The sequence below is a fragment of the Cupressus sempervirens genome, chromosome 10 (assembly GCF_028749045.1).
Source record: "Cupressus sempervirens isolate cs-2001-9-10 chromosome 10, ASM2874904v1, whole genome shotgun sequence".
NCBI classification, from domain to species: Eukaryota; Viridiplantae; Streptophyta; class Pinopsida; order Cupressales; family Cupressaceae; genus Cupressus; species Cupressus sempervirens.
Genome location: NC_143127.1, coordinates 824,775,033 through 824,794,580, shown reverse-complemented (window position 1 = coordinate 824,794,580; position 19,548 = coordinate 824,775,033). Strand labels below are relative to the sequence as shown.

General features: G+C 36.4%; 1 protein-coding gene across 2 annotated transcripts; it reads right to left on the bottom strand.

Annotated features, from left to right (window-relative positions):
* Positions 1-1,454: 1,454 nt before the first annotated feature.
* On the bottom strand, positions 1,455-4,553 carry LOC149536488 (L-ascorbate oxidase-like). Of its 2 annotated transcripts, none has more exons than XM_089805154.1 (5): positions 4,137-4,553; positions 3,365-3,457; positions 3,064-3,270; positions 2,714-2,884; positions 1,455-2,630 (listed from the first exon to the last, which is right to left on the bottom strand). In XM_089805154.1, exons 1-5 carry the CDS (start codon positions 4,419-4,421, stop codon positions 1,668-1,670), a joined length of 1,719 nt encoding a protein of 572 aa, XP_089661280.1. In that variant the 5' UTR covers positions 4,422-4,553; the 3' UTR covers positions 1,455-1,667. The 2 variants fall into 2 exon arrangements, with proteins under 2 accessions (XP_089661280.1, XP_089661281.1); XM_089805155.1 differs by having other exon boundaries at positions 3,064-3,283; positions 4,137-4,405.
* Positions 4,554-19,548: the final 14,995 nt, after the last annotated feature.

Below are 19,548 nucleotides of genomic sequence, written 5' to 3'. Positions count from 1 at the left end.
AAATGCAAGGAAATTCATATACAATTCTAAGAAGAAAAGAAGAGGCTTGATTGCAACAACTCTCTCTCTATAAAAAAATAGAGGTGGTAGATTGTATACTATACATCTTCAAAATTTCCACTTCACATTCACTTTGCAAAAATAAATAAATGAAAAGTCTTATAGTGCCCTATAGAATTTCTTGAATTATCACTATTTCTATTACCTATTGCTTAACATTGATTTTTAACAAATCTCATTTTCTAGATATTAATTGCCACAACTACAACTTTTATAGAAATAAAATGAACAGTGGTAGACGCCAAGAAGTGACACATTTTCCGCCAAATCTACACAACTCTCTTCACTATTTTGGAAGAATTGTGGTTGTATTGATCATCATGTCTATATAAATCACTCTTTGGACACATCCCACACACAAAAAAAGTGTAATCTCCAAAACTCCTCTCTAAAAAATAATTAAATAGACCAATACATTATAGTTAATCTCAAATAATTTTTTGTTCCTTTTTGTTGTTCAAAATTTTAGCAACTATATATACTACAAAAAATTTCCTAAAAGACCAACAATTATAATGTTGATAAGTAGGAGATAATTTCCACAAGAAGTCAAATTGTGATATTGCTATCAAGATTTAACTGTGTGAGTTTCGAGTTAAACTCATTGACTCATGTTTCATGAGTAGTGATTCAACATGAATCCATCTCTCGTGAGAATAAATGGAACACTTAGCACTCATTGGATCTAGGTGATGCTCATTCATAGGGGTGAAGCATCGAGACTTCCCGAGAGGTCACCCATCCTAGTACTACTCCAGCCTGAGCGCGCTTAACTACAGAGTTTCCTCCATGGTTAAACCCAAAGCTTGCAACCCCATTTGCAAAACCTTTACTAAGTGTTTTTCCCTCTTGCCTATGTTTACAAGAAGTTTTCAAATACAAGATGTTGCTAAAAAGGAAGAGGATGGACCAGCTCATGTGATCGACAAAGTAAACAAACAAACAAGCAAGCAAAGATTGACTATATGGTACCTCCAATATGTAGCACAAACTCTCCAACATGTAGCACAAACTATTATGAAAGTACATATGTCTGTCTAGTCATTGGACAATGTGTGAGCAAGACAATATTAAGCCTTAAGGAAGAAGCATAGTCACAAGCATGCCCAAGTACACAAATGTGCTCTACATTACTAGTTTATCCTCGTGCTCCTACGCTTGTTTGCTTCCCTTCAAACCAATTTTGTAAAAGCACTCAAAACAATTGACCAAATAAAGATATTTCTCTTTGCTATACTTTATTTGCACATACATATATATATATATATATATATATATATATATATATATATATATATATATATGGGCATAACCAATGGTGCAATTGCTAATAAATTATTAACATTGGATAAGCTTGCCAAACCATTCTCTTCCAACACAAAGCGAGCCTGACATTTGATTCTTTTACGACACTTAAATGATTTATTAATTTGAAGTAACCAATCTAGTTAACATTATGCTGTGGAAGAAAACACCAAACCCAATGGCCCTTGTACGCTACAGGTACATTTTACATTCTTTTTACACCGCACTAAGGTTGGGGACTGCGAGTGTTATCATTGTTTAAAGTCATTCCCTCGTAAAAATCGATGCCTCGAGCAGAGAGATCAGTGGTGCATGTGAATTTTATTCTTGGTGAGCCCACATCCCATCGCTGCACTGGGAACCCTTCCAACTTTCTCTATCCCTTCCGCAAACATCACTCCCATTCCCATGAAAAAGTGGGCCTCCAAATGGCAGTGAAAAGCCCATACTCCTGGATTATCAGCTTTAAACCGAATGGCCGTCCATCCATACGGAAACACTGCCACTGTATTCCGCAGCGGAGGATTGACAGTGTTGAACTTTACAGTGTCCTTTGCCGGGTCGAACACGCCATCTCCGTATCCCACAATCCAGAAATCGTGGCCGTGCAGATGCCATGGATGGATCTCTGAGTTGTTGGCAGTCAGAGTATTCGCATTCTGAAGAATCACATCCACAACGGAGTTAGATTTGAAGAGGTAAACGCCGTTCCCTTCGACGGCGTTGGGATTTGGAGGAGGAATGGTGATGTTGTAGTCACGCGGACTGTACACATCCGGAGGTGGAGTTGTATCATAAGCGCCATTTATTTTGTATTTCATGGCTGCCAAGTACGGAGTCGGAGGAGGAACCAGGGAAATGTTGTTGATCGCCCACTTTGTGTATCCGTTGATCTTGTTCTGCGTGTTGAGAAGGATGAGCCGTCTGCTGGACTGTAGCGGGGGAAGCTCTTCGTGTCCTTTCAGAGCCACAAACTTCTTAGCCAGAGCTTTGCTGTAGCCGTAGTCGTTCCACAGTGGGCTCGTGGGAGATGGCGCTGTGGGGAATTGAGTTGAGGGATTGGGAAGATAGTTGAGAATGGCCAGTCCAGTGGGCGTCTTGGGCTGCCTGCCTCTCACGTTCACACCCGCCCAATAGTTCTTAGAAGGGTCTTGGTCTGCCCTAATCAGAACGGAATATGATTCGCCGGAGTAAACGTCCAAGTTGTCAACTTCCACCGGCTCTACGTAATGTCCGTCAGCCTCCACAACCGTCATCTTGTGTCCCTGTTGAAAAGTATGTCGATAAAGATTAGGATCCGACATGGATGTGATTTCAAGAATAAACATTTTGGATTAAGGTGACCCACCTGGATGAGAAAGTTGAGGGCCGAAAGGGAGGCGACGCTTGCAATGCGGAGGCGGTATGTGTTCCCAGGTCGCACCGGCAACACGTATGGCGAGCACTGCGTGTTTGTAGCGTTGCACGACTTGCTTGTTGCTGAACAGTTGTATTGCCCTCGACCCTCTATGAGCAGTGACTGGTAAGAATATGCAGCACACAACAACAATATCGTTAATTTCAAATGATTCCTAAGCGCCATCATAAAGGTCATATACGTTTGATTACACAGCCATTTGACAGAATTTTTTTAAGTATTTAGGTATCCTCATAGGTGAGAAAATATTTGGACTGGTAAATGGAAGGTATATGATGTACCTGAGGCTCCCCAACCCAGACGAATGGATTGGAGGAGAGGCCCACTGCCTGTTCATAAGTGCTCTTGTGCCACCAGTCGTTTAACACGATGCTTAGCTCGCCATGGTAAGTAAACGGCTCTTTGCCCTTGGCATCCACTATTAGCGACCCATAAAACCCTGCTGACCGTTGTAGGCCATAATGACCGTGATAGAAGTACGTCCCCGGCTGCAATATTTCACTGATCAACATCATCATCAAACAAAACACACATTTCAATCAAACTTTTAACTTGCCCGCATTGAAAGAGATTCAAACTTACTCTGTCCACAACGAACTTGTAGACGTAGGTTTCGCCCGAATAGATTGCGCACTGAGACATGGAAGCCGTCCCATCGTCCCAGGGAGTGCCAATCTGCAAGTAAAACGCCAGGAGAGTTGTTTTTACAATTGGTAAATCTGGACTCCATCAAATAACCAATATATTGAGCTAACAAGCATAACAAACGTTACATAAGACACTCTACATACATTTTTGTTTATTATATCTATCATGATGTATAATAGTTTATATATGGTATTTTATCAGTTGGCGGTGGAGAATTTCTCTTTTTTAAAGATATGTGATAAGTTAAAATCTCCTAGAAGCAGAAAAGAGGTAGTTTTTTTTAAAAACGGAAGCAGCTTTTGTAGTATCCAATATCAGCCATCTGTTTTTAAGCTTATATGATTCTGTTTACGAAATCTACAGCAATATAAGACTATTCCCTACTCCTTATACACATATCAGAACCCTATCCAGCCCCTACTATGCAAGGAACATGGATGTCTTGATACATGAAAAGTATTTGATAGCCATTCCTTACACATTTTGTATTATGTACTAGAAGAAAAAAAATATACTTCTTATATGCTAAGAATACATGATACTATCAATCATCTATTATCCAGAACGACTTTAAAAATGATTCTATCCCCAAACGCGAAAAGTAAGCTACATATAAAAAGAACCACTGGTGCACTTTTTACCCTCTAAAAGCTGGAGGCAATTAAACTGAAAGGGAAAAGGAAAGGAAAAGATGTAGGTTATATACCTGTCGAATGCCATGCCAGTGAATAACAACATTTTCAGTGGGCATCAAGTTTTCCAGCTGGACAACAACGGTGTCCCCCTCACTAGCTCTGATGGTTGGTCCGGGGTATTCTCCGTTTATAGAAATGATGTTCACCTCCACGCAATCAGGAGCCCATTTCTGGTAATTCACTTTCCATTTGTGAAAATGCACCTTCGCCTCAACAGCAGAGGGGAAGAGTGCAAACAATAAAAACAACGCAGAAATAATGCTTAGTTCAGAAACCACACAAACTCGGGCAGCCATTGAAGGCAATGTATATGACCAAAAGCTCAAAACGGATGGATCGAGCTACATTGTTTTTTCTATTCAAGTAAGCTGATTTTATAGTTACTTTGGCAGTCGGAATCCAACGTAACGAGACCTCCCAATGTCCCACGTTATACATGTTCCCATTTTTTGTCTACATAGACTGTACCCTACCTGACCAACGTTCTTCACATTGGCTTAAGACTCTCTTATCTAATCATATAGTAACCCATGATTGATATATGTTTTTTTTTAAAAGTTAAAGAACTATTGGAAACACTGTATGTATGACAAGGCGGACAAAAATATACTAAAAGTAAGATGCTTATGGTAACGTTTGGCTTTTCCACTTTGTTGACAACTTGATTAATTATTCTGCCACCAATGGCTGTCATCCACATATTCATTCACGCTGAGATCATTTAGATTCCGCCGTTCAATTTTGACTTATTTTCCCAATCTTTACAGGTCCCTAGTTTGGAAATAATATTACAATAGTCTTAGTCTTTTGGAGGCTTCTGATTCGGAGTCTACGACGGCGTTTTTCAAGTTGATCCTCGGGTGCCTATGGACAAAGGGTTGTGGAAATGTATCAGAAAAATACGTCGTTAGGTTTGGAATCTGACCGTTGGTAGATAATTTTTTAGTGAGTTCTAAATATGCTTTTTTATTCAAAATATAATAATATGATATTTTGGAAAAGATGGGTGATAAAGAGGGCTGGTGTAATAATAATAAAATATTAAAAGATCTAATTCAAGTATAATATAGTATAAAATAAATATTTAGTATTTGTTTTTTTAATATTGTTATAAATAAAACTATTATCAATCAACTCTCAACCATTGAAGTCATTGTCTTCTTAAAGAGTGTTGCTTGAGTGTTGTTTAGTTTAAAATAGAGAGATGGTCAAATGTAGCCAAATAAATCTAGTCTAGAGCCTAGCCAACTAGGATCACCACCTGCATGGGAAGAGGAAATAAGTGGTTGTGAGGGTGGATACCAATTGTAGGTAACCTCATATCTATTTTCAAGGGTTTTAGTTACTATACTAGGATTTGTAGCCTCTTCTCATAAATTCGTTATGACCTCACTAATTCCCATTAAGAGGAGAAGAAGATATGTAAGATTCTAGAAATAGAGCAATGAGCATTATCTCAATGATTTCAATGTTCCTACAAATATGCAACTTTGGTAACTTGTAAGAGAATGCACATAAGAACGATACTAAAGAAAAGCATAGGCTTAATATATAGAGAAAAATAAATGCTAGCAAAGCATCTTTAAAAATAGATAAATTTCTATCTTTTCAAATATTTTAGCAAATATAAATCCATGAAGTACTCGAAATTTAGCTTTACTTAAGTGAAACATGAATAGTCCCCTAACAAAATCATATGCTATGAAAAAGTAGTAAGGTTGAAAGGACTAATGGAATTGGAAATTTAATCCTTGAGCTTGTGCAAATAAATGCTTTTGGATTTTTATTGTGTGTGTTTTCTTTGAATAAATCAAATGGATTGTGGAAATCTTATTAAATATATTAATCCAAGCTTCATACGCTATGGTACAAAATCAAGAGAGATGTCAATGACTCTCAAATTATTTAGAAAATAGAATGAGTATGGATAAGGAAATCCCAAATAAGTTAAGAAGCATTTAAGCGGGTGGACTTGATAAAGATTGCACAATAAGTAATGATCAAAATTAGGCTGAAGATTCTTGACCAAGCTAGAATACCTAATGCAAAGCAATAGGAAAAGACTAAAGACTACAATGGTGGTTGGATTAATGAAGCATAACTTTTTGAGTAACATTCTCAGTGCATCACCAACAACCTTATCCTTGCATGGGAGTCTACCCAAAAATGCCCAAAGAAAATTATTGTTAGGATATCCCCTATTTTTATCTCCCCCTAGCCCCCCCTCTCCATAATTGAGGAGATGTCACTTAGGGGCCCAATGACATGTACTAAACTTGTGGTAAGGTTGCACTCAAATATTCTACGTGTAACATGCCCAACCCCAATGAGACCTTGTCCAATTCTATGTCCACCACCAATCACTTTATCTTTCTCATGCCATAGTATAGTTGGGGCCAAAACAACTAGAATTCTTGGGTGGGTGTGTCAATGTCTTGGTATGCATCAAATAGATTTCTCGCAATAGTTCTTTCACTCAAATTTTTTGTTGTTCTTAACCCTAAAATTCTTATTGTCACTCTAAATTTCATATTTTTTAACATTTCAACAACTAATTGGCATCTTCTACTTTGGTTAAAATTTTTGTATTAATTATTTGCAAATTATTTTAACTATTATTTTATGAGTTCTTTCGAAAAAAATTTATGCATTGGCTTCACTATGTTTCCATCAATTTCACTTAGAAATATTAGTTTTAAACAATGAATTCCAGGATGTGTTAAGGTATGTACATGGTCTTTGTTTTTAATAAGTGTATTAATCTCATCAAATTGAAGTGTCATATTTTATTCAAATCCATCATATGCATTCATCACATTGATTTTAACATTAATTCTAGGTGTATCCCTCACATCTATTTGAATTGGTGTATGTTGATCATTTTTGTTTGGTGCATTAGGTACCTTTATCATACCAATTTAGATTTTTTTTTCTCATCATTGTCATTAGGTGTATTAGATGGCATTGTTGGAATTACAAGGGAAAAGAGTAAACTTCTGAGATGGGGAGGTGAATCAATAGTTTAAACTTGGACCCATAACACTTTCACCATTCATTCATCATATGCATTCAATATGTAAACTGAAATAACATGTAAAACATATGTATCTAAATCATATAACCATGTAAGCATTCACACACATAACACCATATGTGAAACATCTACCTTGTTAAAGGCTTACAGAGCCTATTAGGTCTGACCTTGTTAGAGGATTTCAACACCCTGTTAGAAGTATGCCTTGTGAGAGGACTTCAACTTACAACTAAGTAAGCACCCTATTAAAGGATTTCATACAGCTTGTCAGGACTACTCTATTACGAGATTTAACTAAAATCACTTATTAAAATGTCTCAACATAGATCCTACGATTGGCACTTGCTTTCCTAATAACAGATCACCTCTAACCAATGTCTTATTGATCCTTGTCGATTGAATGTCTCAATGTTGTACCCTTTTCTCTATCCTCTATTCTTCTCTAAGTGATCCTGCAATTCACACTCAATTCTAAGTCACCATGAATGCTCTGCATGCAAACTATCTTGTTTGCTCCTTCAATTCCTTCTACATTCACTCCTCTATCCATAAAGACTTTAGGGCTTCATCCTCCTTAAGAAAACTTAGGTGGCTTAGGGTTTGGTACGAATCTACGGCTGAGATTCATCCATTTTGTTGCTTAATCCTTCCCATTTTCTGATTGGCTACATGTAATTGCATAGGGAATCCAAATATTTATCTCCAAAATATTGAAATCTATCTTTAAGTTGGCTAAAAAATTGTTTACATAGTTGTTTGTGCCATTACAAAAAAATACGTCAAAATTGTATTACTTGACATATGAAGTCTCTAATGCTCAGCATGCACTATTCTATATACTGTGACTTGGCACCTACCTTACTCAACATCCACTATTTGCTTAATTCTTGAATCACTCGGCATGGTCTATTTTCTCAGCACTTGAGTTACTCGGCACATGAGTGACTTGGCACTCATTGGAACTTAGTATGGTCTAATATTTATATGTGCTAAACATGTATTACTAGTTCGGCATGAACTGACTAAATGACTTAAGTGTGTTGACACTCACTTGTCAAAACCAATATGAGATTAACAATATCCACCTTTGACATGAGTGTCAAAAACACTTAAATATACAATATTATTCTTGATTTCTCGAGCATAACATATCCATGACTCGGCTTAAATACAAAATTTCAGATTTTCAAAATTTTGCACTAACTTGTATACCTCAAAAATTTGATAAGTCCCCCTGAGTTAATAGATTTTTCCTGTATCCAAAATCTATGTTCTTCTTTGAGTAAATGTGTTGCTACTGATACACTTTGACTTCAATGTGTTACATTACTGATATTCTTTCATCTGATATGTTCTTCTTTAGCTGATATATGTGCCTTTTTGCTCGGTTTCTCTCAAAAATATAATCACCCCAATGATATAACCTTGCTCCCCCTTTGTTATTTCTCTCCCTTTTGTTCATACTCCCCCAATTATGTTTCTCATATTATATCCCCCCCTTTTTGACACTTATGTCAAATAGGTTTACACCTATGGTGTGTTTTTGATACAAGAGCATCCTAGGTTGCCTTATTATCCTGCTCATTTTTGTTCATCCTACAGTTAATGTTGAGTTACTTAGTTGGTGTCAAGTTACTTTCTTCATGTACCAAGTGTTTCTTCATGTCTCGAACATTTCTTCATGTGCCGAGTTATTCCTTCATGTGCCGAGTTACCCAGTGCATACCCAGTTATTCCTTCATGTGTCGAGTTACCTAGTTGATGCCGAGTGACCAGTTTCTAGTTGATGCCGAGTGATTGCGAGTGCCAATTTTTAGTTGATGCCAAGTGCCAATTTCTAGTGGATACCGAGTGATGCCGAGTACCAGTTTATAGTTGATGCCAAGTCATCCAGTGGGTGCCAAATTGTTTGTGTCTAGTTCCTATTTGGGCTAACTTTGCTTGCATTTAATTTTGGTATAGGTAGTTATATTTGTTGAGAGCCGACTTGTGGCTTCTCTATGTACTAGAATATTCTGTAAGCCGTTTTGGCAAGTATAAAAAGAGTTCTTAGGCTTAGATTAAAGGCATATATTGGGAGAGTTTAGAAAGAACAGAGTATGAGTCTGGAAATGCGAATTTGAAGTTGGATCGTGGATCTAGAAGTTGTATTTGGTATCTGGCTATAACCCAGAAGGCCTTACAACTGGGCATGTATATTGTTTACTTGATGAATTAAATAAAGATATCTTGTTCTCTCTCCTTGGTGATATTTTTGTGTTGTGTTTTTCACTATGTTAACTCTTGCAGGGTGGATTGGATAGCTGGGTGAGCCTTTGGCCTTAGTTATTCATCCTCTTGCCTACGTCAATTGGTATTAGATCTTGAGGTTTTCCCTTGTAGTGATTGGATCATGTAGAACCCCAATTTGGATTTGGTTATAGGGTGGTAGATCTGTGGATTTGACCTATAACTTGCAGAGGGTTACAATCTTGCAGGAACCTAATTTGTAAAGATGGTTCGTGGCAAAGGAAATAATGTTGATAATGTTATATTGAATTAGTTGAGACAAATTGCAACCAGATTAGATGTTGTGGAGACAGCCCAGAGGAAAGGAGCACATCTTGATGATGTAAGTGGTGATGAAGCAGTAGCACCAAACCCTAATCAAGACCCTGAAGAAGACCAAGATTGTTGAGAGTATTGTCTAGAGTGAATTCAAAGCTTGTTGTAGAAGTTGTTCCTTATAATGGAAAATTGGACACCAATGCTGTGTTGGATTGAATCTCTGATATGGAGAAGTTCTTTGAGTATGAAAACACTCCTTATAATAGAAAGGTGAAGATGGCAGTCACTAGGTTGAAAGGTCATGCATCTCTATGGTGGGAGCACTTGCAAACTGATAGGCAAAGGAGAGGAAAGGAGAAGATCAGAACTTGGCCAAAGATGGTGAATAAGGTAAAGAACAAATTTCTTCCTGCTCATTACCAAGTTTGTTTGTTGAGAAAGATGCAAAATTTGAAATAGAAGGACATGACTGTAAAAGAATATACCAAGGAATTCTATAGATTAGACATCAGATCTGGACATGTGGATGATGATGTTGAGAAAATTGCAAGGTACATTAATGGATTGAGATCTGGAATACAAGATTAAATAAGTTTTGTGAAGTTGGAAAGTGTAGAAGAAGCATACCAGTATGCCTTGAAGGCTGAGGAGATCTTGACAAAGAAGCATGAACAAAGAGAAAGAGGTAGAGGTGGTAGATTCTAGAGAGGTAGAGGTAGATCTTATGGAGAAAGTGGCAGATCTGACAGTTCTATGCAGGATAAAGGAAAATCTGAATGGAAGAATGATGACCAAGGAAAGACTGAATGAAAAAGTGGCAATTCTTATTGAGGAGGCACTAATTCTTATTGAGGAAGAGGTAATTCTTATTCTAGAGGTGGATTTCATGGTAATTATTTTAGATGTGGTAAAGAGGGACATAGATCTTTTGAATGTAGATCCTCTGAAAGTAGACAAGGTAATAGAAATGTTCTTATTCAAGAAGATGATGAGGGTTCACCAAGTGGACCTGAGGCTGGAGAAAATTTGATGGTGAGAAGAACCTTATGTAATAAGGGAGGTGATGAGGAACCTATTTTAAGGAGAAGCCTTTTCAAGACAAGATGTAAGATGGCTGGAAAATGTTGTAAGGTGATCATTAACAGTGGAAGTTCTACAAATCTGGCATTAGAAAAGCTAGTTACAAAGTTGCAGTTGCAGAGGCTAAAACATCCCAAACCTTATCATGTTTCTTGGATCAAAGATGAGCATACAATATTGGTAAGTGAGCAATGCCTTGTGAAGTTCAAAATTGGACATTACTTTGATGAAGTTTTGTGTGATATTATGCCCATGGATTGTTGTCATATTTTGTTAGGTAGACCTTGGCAATATGATAGATATGATGTACATTATGGAAGATTGAATCAATATACTCTTTGGTAAATAGGAAGAAAAAAACATTGTTGCCTTTGATCGAAAGTCTAGATGAGGTTAATTGTACTGCTATAAAAATTTGAATGGTTAATGGGAAACAATTTGAAAAGGAAGTGAAGAAGAATCATGTTTGTTTTGCTATAATTTCAAGAAAATTGAGTTTTGTCAATGGAGACCGAGTGCCAAAAAATAATGTTAACCGAGTGCCATTCAGTGGTGAACGAGTAATAGATGGTAGTATTGACTAAGTACCAGAAGAAATTGCAGAGTTGTTGAATGAGTATAAAGAAATTATTGCTGATCTGATATTCCTGATGGTTTACCTCCAGTAAGAAGTATAATTCATTGTATGGATTTGATTCCTAGAGCTAGTTTGCCAAACAAAGCACCATATAGATTAACACTTGGAGAGAATGAAGAACTTAATAGACAAGTGCATGAATTGTTGCAGAAAGGTTTGATCAGAGAAAGCTTGAGTCCATGTGTTGTACTTGTTGTATTAGCATGTAAAAAGAATGGAGAATGGAGAATGTGTACTGATTCTAGAGCCATTAACAAGATAATAGTGAAATATAGGTTTCCTATGCTGAGGATGGATGACATAATGGATTATTTGAGTGGAGCAAAGTATTTTACCAAGATTGATTTGAAGAGTGGCTATCATTAGATCAGAATCAGAGAAGGTGATGAATGGAAGACTGCTTTCAAGAAAAAAGATGGTTTGTGTGAATGGTTGGTTATGCCTTTTGGTCTAACTAATGCACCTAGTACTTTCATGAGGTTGATGAATGAAGTTCTGAAAAGATTCTTGGGTAAGTTTATGATTATTTATTTGGATGATATTTGATATTCAGCAAGACTAAGGAAGAACATCTTGAGAATATTAGACAAGTATTGCGGAGGTTGAAAGAGGAAAAGTTTTTGATTAATCTGAAAAAGTGTTCTTTTATGCAAAAGGAGATTGTGTATTTGGGATTTGTGATTTCAGCTAATGGTTTGAAGATGGATCCTGAGAAGGTTAAAGCAATTTTGGAATGGCCTACACCTGAGAATGTGGGCGAGGTAAGATCATTTCATGGTTTGGCTAGTTTTTATAGAAAGTTTATAAAGAATTTAAGTTCTGTTTATAATGCTATGACTGAAACAATGAGGGGAGATAAAAAGGAATTCAAGTGGACACAGGGAGCTGATAAGATTTTTGAGACTTTGAAACAAAAGGTTACTGAATTACCTGTATTGGATTTACCTAATTTCAACAAAGTATTTCAAGTTGAATGTGATGCAAGTGGTAATGTAATAGGAGCTGTATTAAGTCAAGAAGGTAAGCCTATTGCTTTCTTTAATGAAAAGTTGAATGATGCTAAAAGGAATTACTCTGTGTATGATCAAGAATTTTATGCCATTGTTCAAGTATTGAAGAAATGGAGACATTATTTGATGCCTAAGGAGTTTGTGTTGTATACTGATCATAAAGCTTTACAATACTTGGGAAGTCAACATAAATTGAATCAAAGACATATGAAGTGGGTTGAGTATTTGTAGAGTTTTACATTTGTGATCAAGCATAAGAGTGGGCTACTAATGAAGTTGCTAATGCATTGAGTAGAAGACATTCTTTGTTAACTAAAATGAAGGTTAAAGTTCTTGGTTTTGATGAGATGAAAGAGTTATATGATGTTGATCCTGATTTTTCTGAGGTGTGGAGAGAGTGCAGAGCACCAAATCTAACAGATCACATAAGTAAGTATGATGAGTATTTCATTCAAGAAGGTATGTTGTTCAAAGGTATTCAATTGTGTATTCCTAGAAGTCCTATAAGGTTGAATTTGATTAAGAAAAAGCATAGTGGTGGATTAGCTATACACTTTGGAATTGATAAGACATTGAGTTTGCTGAAAGAGAAGTATTATTGGCCACAAATGTATAAGGATGTTCAAAAATTTGTAAAGAGTTGTGGAGTTTGTCAAGTTGCAAAAGGAGTGAGTCAAAATAATAGTTTGTATACACCTATTATTGTTCTTAAGAAACCTTGGACTGATATCAGTATGGATTTTGTTCTTAGATTGCCTAAAACAGTGAAGGCGTATGATTCTATATTTGTTGTAGTGGAAAATTTTTTTAAGATGGCTCATTTTATACCATGTAAGAAGACATTAGATGCTAAGCATGTTGCTAAACTTTTCTTTAAAGAGATTGTGAGATTGCATGGATTACCAAGAAGCATTATTTCAAATAGAGACAACAAGTTTGTTGGTTATTTTTGGAAGACTTTCTGGAAGAAGATGGGTACTGAATTGAAGTTTAGTTCTACATTCCATCCACAAATAGATGGACAGACAAAGGTTGTGAATAGAAGCTTGGGTAATTTGTTGAGATTTTTAGTTGGGAATAAGCCAAGTAATTGGGAGATGGTATTGGCACAAGCTAAATTTGCATATAACAATTCTGTGAATAGAAGTACAGGGAAGACACCTTTTGAGATTGTTATCAGAATGCATTGTAGAGGTATATCAGATTTGAGAGATGTTGTTGGTGAAGAAAAAAAAAGCGCTGCAGAAGAAGAATTTGCTGATTTCATGGAATCTTTGCATAAGGAAGTGAAGTTGAGGTTGGAACAAAGCAATTAGAAGTATAAGGAATATGTTGATTAGTCTAGGAGACACCATGATTTTCAAGTTGGTGATGAGGTGATGGTTCATCTGAAGAAAGGAAGATTCCCAGTTGGAACACATAGCAAGCTAAAGATGAAGAAATTCGGACCTTGTAAGATCCTGAAGAAGTTTGACAGTGGTAATGAGCTTATGAAGTTGAGTTACCTAATGACATGGATATATCTCCTATATTTAATATTGCTGATTTGTATAAGTATCATGAGTCAGAGGATGAAGTTGTTGTACATGATGATTATCCTAAGAAACAGATTGAGAAAGTTGAATAAATATTGGATTAGAGAGTTGCAAAGAGTACAAGAGGAAAAGATTACTATGAATATTTGGTGAAGTGGAAGAACAAACCTATTGAAGATGCTTCATGGATTTCTCAATTTGAGTTGGATTCAGCTCAAGTTGGGACATCCCAATGATTTAGGAGAATCATTTCTTTTAAACCCAGTTGCCTGATGCTGGAGCATCCTGGGTTGCTTTATTATCTTGCTCATTTTTGTTCATCATACAGTTGGTGCCGAGTTACTTAGTTGGTGTCGAGTTACTTTCTTCATGTACTGAGTGTTTCTTCATGTGCTGAGCATTTCTTCATTTGCCAAGTTATTCCTTCATGTGCCGAGTTACCCAGTTGATGTTGAGTGACCAGTTTGCAGTTGATGCCGAGTGATGCCGAGTGCCAATTTTCAGTTGATGTTGAGTGCTAGTTTCCAATGGATACCGAGTGAGGTCGAGTGCCAGTTTCCAGTTGATGCCAAGTCATCTAGTGGGTGTCGAGTTGTCTATGTATGGTTCTTGTTTGGGATGACTTTGCTTGCATTTAATTTTGGTAGAGGCAGTTATATTCTTTGAGAGCCGACTTATGGCTTCTCTATGTTCTAGAATGTTCTGTAAGTCATTTTGGCAAGTATAAAAAGAGTGGTTAGGCTTAGATTAAAGGCAGATTTTGGGAGATCACATAAGTAAGTATGATGAGTATTTCATTCAAGAAGGTATGTTGTTCAAAGGTATTCAGTTGTGTATTCCTAGAAGTCCTATGAGGCTAAATTTGATTAATGAAAAGCATAGCGGTGGATTAGCTAGACACTTTGGAATTGATAAGATATTGAGTTTGCTGAAAAAGAAGTATTATTGGCCACAAATGTATAAGGATGTTCATAAATTTGTAAAGAGCTATGGAGTTTGTCAAGTTACAAAAGGAGTGAGTCAAAATACTAGTTTGTATACACCTATTACTATTCCCAAGAAACCATAGACTAATATCAATATGGATTTTCTTCTTGGATTGCCTAAAATAGTGAAGGGGTAGGATTCTATATTTGTTGTAGTGGACAGATTTTCTAAGATGGCTCATTTTATACCATGTAAGAAGACATCAGATGTTGAGCATGTTGTTGAACTTTTATTTAAAGAGATTGTGAGATTGCATGGATTACCAAGGAGCATTATTTTAGATAGAGACAGTAAATTTGTTGGTTATTTTTGGAAGACATTGTGGAAGAATATGGGTACTGAATTGAAGTTTAGTTCTACATTCCATCCACAAACAGATAGATAGATAGAGGTTGTGAATAGAAGCTTGGGTAATTTTCTGAGATGTTTAGTTGGGAATAAGCCGAGTAATTGGGAGATGGTATTGGCACAAGCTGAATTTGCATATAACAATTCTGTGAATAGGAGTACAGGGAAGACACCTTTTCAGATTGTTACCGAAATGCATCCTAGGGGTATATTAGATTTGAGAGATGTTGCTGGTGAATAAAAGAAAAGCGTTGCAGGAGAAGAATTTGTTGATTTCATGAAATATTTGCATAAGGAAGTGAAGTTGAGGTCGGAACAAAGCAATTAGAAGTATAAGGAGAATGTTGATCAATCTAGGAGACACCATGATTTTCAAGTTGGTGATGAGGTGATAGTTCATTTGAAGAAAGGAAGATTCTTAATTGGAACATATAGCAAGCTGAAGATGAAGAAATTTGGACCTTGTAAGATCCTGAAGAAGTTTGACAGTGGTAATGCTTATGAAGTTGAGTTACCTGATGACATGGATATATCTCCTATATTTGATATTACTTATTTGTATAAGTATCATGAGTTAGAGGATGAAGTTGTTGTACCTAATGATTATCCTAAGAAATAGATTGAGGAAGTTGAACAGATATTGGATCAGAGAGTTGGCAATAGTACAAGAGGAAAAGATTACTATGAATATTTGGTGAAGTGGAAGAACAGACCTATTGAAGATGCTTCATGGATTTCTTAGTTTGAGTTGGATTCAGCTCAAGTTGGGACATCTCAATGATTTAGGAGAATCATTTCTTTCAACCTCAGTTGTCTAATGCAGGAGCATCCTGGGTTGCCTTATTATCCTGCTCATTTTTGTTCATCCTATAGTTGGTGCCAAGTTACTTAGCTTGTGCCGAGTTACTTTCTTCATGTACCGAGTGTTTCTTCATGTGCTGAGCACTCTTCATGTGTCGAGTTACCCAGTTGATGCAGAGTAATGCCGAGTTGCCAATTTTTAGTGGATGTCGAGTGATGCTGAGTTGCCAGTTTTTCAGTTGACGCTGAATGCTAGTTTTCAGTTGATGTCGAGTGCCTGTTTCCTAGTGGGTGCCGAGTTATCTAGTGGGTGTCAAGTTGTCTTTTTTTTGTTCTTAGTAGGAGTTGACCTGTGTATTTAATTTTGATCATGAATTTAATGATAGGATCTTGTGTCGGCCTTCATTTTATGTAATGTTCTAGAATATTCTATAAGCCATTTTGGCAAGTATAAATAGAGTATTTAAGCAAGTTTTTGGAAAAGTTTTAGAGAGAATAGATTAGAGAGTAGAACTAAAAGTGCAAATTTTCAGTTGGATCTTTAAATGTGAATTGGCCATAACTAAGAAGGCCTTACAGCTAGGCATGTATAAAGATATCTTGATGAATCAATAAAAGTGTTTCACTCTTCTTCCTCCTTTGGTTACTATTCTTTGTGTTCATTTTTGTTGTGTTAACACTTGCAGGGTGGTTTGGATAGTTGGGTGAGCCTTTGGCCTTAGTTATTTGTCCTCTTGTCTGCGTCAGTTTTTCCATAAAGGATTTGTGGACATTCATTATTATCCTTAGAGTTGCATCCCAGTTATCACATACAACATCTAATGACTTAATTTGGATTGCAAGGTCGGCAGCACGGTGTACTAGACAATCTAAAGTAGAAAGATTGGGGTCTTTCTTCAATAAAGTCTCAGCATAGCCTAGCTCCTTATGCATTATATCCATATGTGGGGAGAGGGTAGCTTGAATACTGTCAGTTTGGCTCTAAAATTAGCCTTATCTGCTATTAAGATAGCTAACTAACTCTGTGTCTGAATCGATGTTCTAAAATGCTTCTCACTCTGAGCTAGATTTGATGGTAGTCTTGCACCTAATGCAGATATTTGACTTTCCAGACTTAGAATGCAACTTTTGGTCTCTTGGGTGAAGAGTTTAGGATTGCATAGTTTTGTGTACATTGAGAATATATTCTCAAGTACCTTCTTCACATCCTCAACCTTTGTTGCCAATGCAACTTGTTGTAGTGCTATCTCACTGGATATTTTCTTATTTACCTTGCCTTGAAACTTCTTTTAAGACCATTCTAAGAGCTTTGCATTTATATCAAGGTCTTCATTAGTGACCTTTTCCACTATATCAGTCAGTTGTTCTATGAGTGGTTTGGTCTCTTTAGGAGTTGGTAGACTAAATGCATCTAGAAAGTTGTCCTTTATATCTTGAAGTGCTTGTTTTTGTTCATGTTCTCTCCTAAGCATTTCTTGATGCTTTTTCCTTTCTAAGGCTTGTTGTAAAATGCCTATTTGCTCCAATGTCATAGTATCATAGTCATACTTTGGAATAACAATTTCTTCATCAAGGCTTATGTCTCCATAATGAATTATATTTTCTACCTTTGATGAGTTGGGGCTTGGCACTGAGATTTGCAATGGAATGGCTTTTGTGCCTAGCTTTTGAAGAGCTTGTGTAGAAGGAGTACCAAATGCTAGTAAGGCTACTAGTGCTTAGATAGCCACTTGTTCCTTCACCTTTGGTGTTTTCCCACTATCTTTAGGCTTGCCCTGGTCTATCACTATGACTTTTCTAACATCTTGTTCCTATGTTGTAGGTACAGATGAATCTATCTATCTTGTTTCTTTTTGTTGTCATGTAGTTGTATCTTTCTCTTCTACCTTCTTCTCATTTGCATCAATTTTAACACTTGTATCAACCTTGGTGGATGTGTTTACTATTGTTTGAACCAAAGGTTGTACATTAATAATTGAAGGGATGATTGAAGGTGGTTCTTGTGGATTCACCTTCTCCCTTGTAACTTCAATCACTACCTTCTACAATTCTTCTACACTAACCAAAATTGGATTTTCACAAAGTTTAGCTTGGAGTGTAGATTGATCTAGTATTTTCTTCAAATCATTGCAGTAAGTGGATTGATGTTCTGAATTGATTGATCAAAAACATCCTTGATAATTATAGTTTCAGTGGTTTTGGTTGTGTCATGAGGAGGACCGACACTTGTGTGTCCCACACACTTTTTTCATTTTGTTGTTGCTCAGTTGTTGCCTTGTCATCATCTTGCTTTTATGTCTCTTCCCCAACTATATTATCTTTATCATCATCTTCCTTGTCATCATCTTTATCATCATCCTTATTATTATCATCTTTACCCTCTAAAGGGTTAGCTTCTCCTTGCTTGATAGTCGTTAACCCATTAAAGAGTTTCCATATTTGTGTTAACTTTTTCACAATGTCCTCAATGTTATTTTGGATAATGTTGAAGGCTCTATATTTAGGTGTAAATCTTTTGACTTCCTTATCAATTTTTCCCTTTGTCAACTCTTGCATTACTTGGGCTAATGTTGTTTCCCTAATCTATCTTTCAAAATTTAGACAATAATGCCATTTTTTCTCAACACTATCATATAAGCCTTTTGGTATTGAGTTGGCAAATTCTAGTGGTGTATTCTTAAACTTTGACATGATGACATATAATGCCTCTTCTACTTGGTTTTTCTCTTCTTTCCCCAATTTATCAAAATCAATATGATTAAAACCAAATAAATCTGCATTGCTCTTGACATTTTCACATAAGTTCTCAAGATCAGAGAGAGGATTGTGTCTTACCACTTTGACTTGGATATTTTCATTTGATTCTATCCTCTCTTCATCAAATTCTGGCTATGCCACATATTTTCTTCTCTTTCTTTTCATTTCTTGTCCTCCTTACTCTATCTTCTTTGAATTTTCTTTGGCCTTAAAGGTAGTTGCACATGTGGTGGCCCTTGTAGTAGGCTTTGGTTGACTAGGTTTTACAATTTTCTTTGTCGTTGCCACTTCCTGTACCTTTTCCTTTCTCTTCTTTGACTCAACAACTTAGTAGGTGCTTCCTTGGCTTCTTCTCTCTCAACACTTACAGTCTCCTCTTCTTCTTTATCTTCTCCCATGCCTTGAGTTAAAGCGAGAGGTTGTTGAGCTTGTGCTTGTTCTTCATCTTGAGCCTCTTCTTCTTCTTCCTGTTCCTCCTCTACACACTCTCCAAAATTTTCTTTTAGCTTCTTTACCACTTATCTTTCTTCTTAATTGTGGAGGTAGTTTTTAATTCCATGGCAATCTTTTATTTCACCATCTCATAATTTCCAAAATCTTTAACAATTTTATCTACTTCCTCTACAAGTAGGGTTGTTATGGCTGCAAAGGATTCATCAACATTAATCTGATACCCTAAGGGTCTCA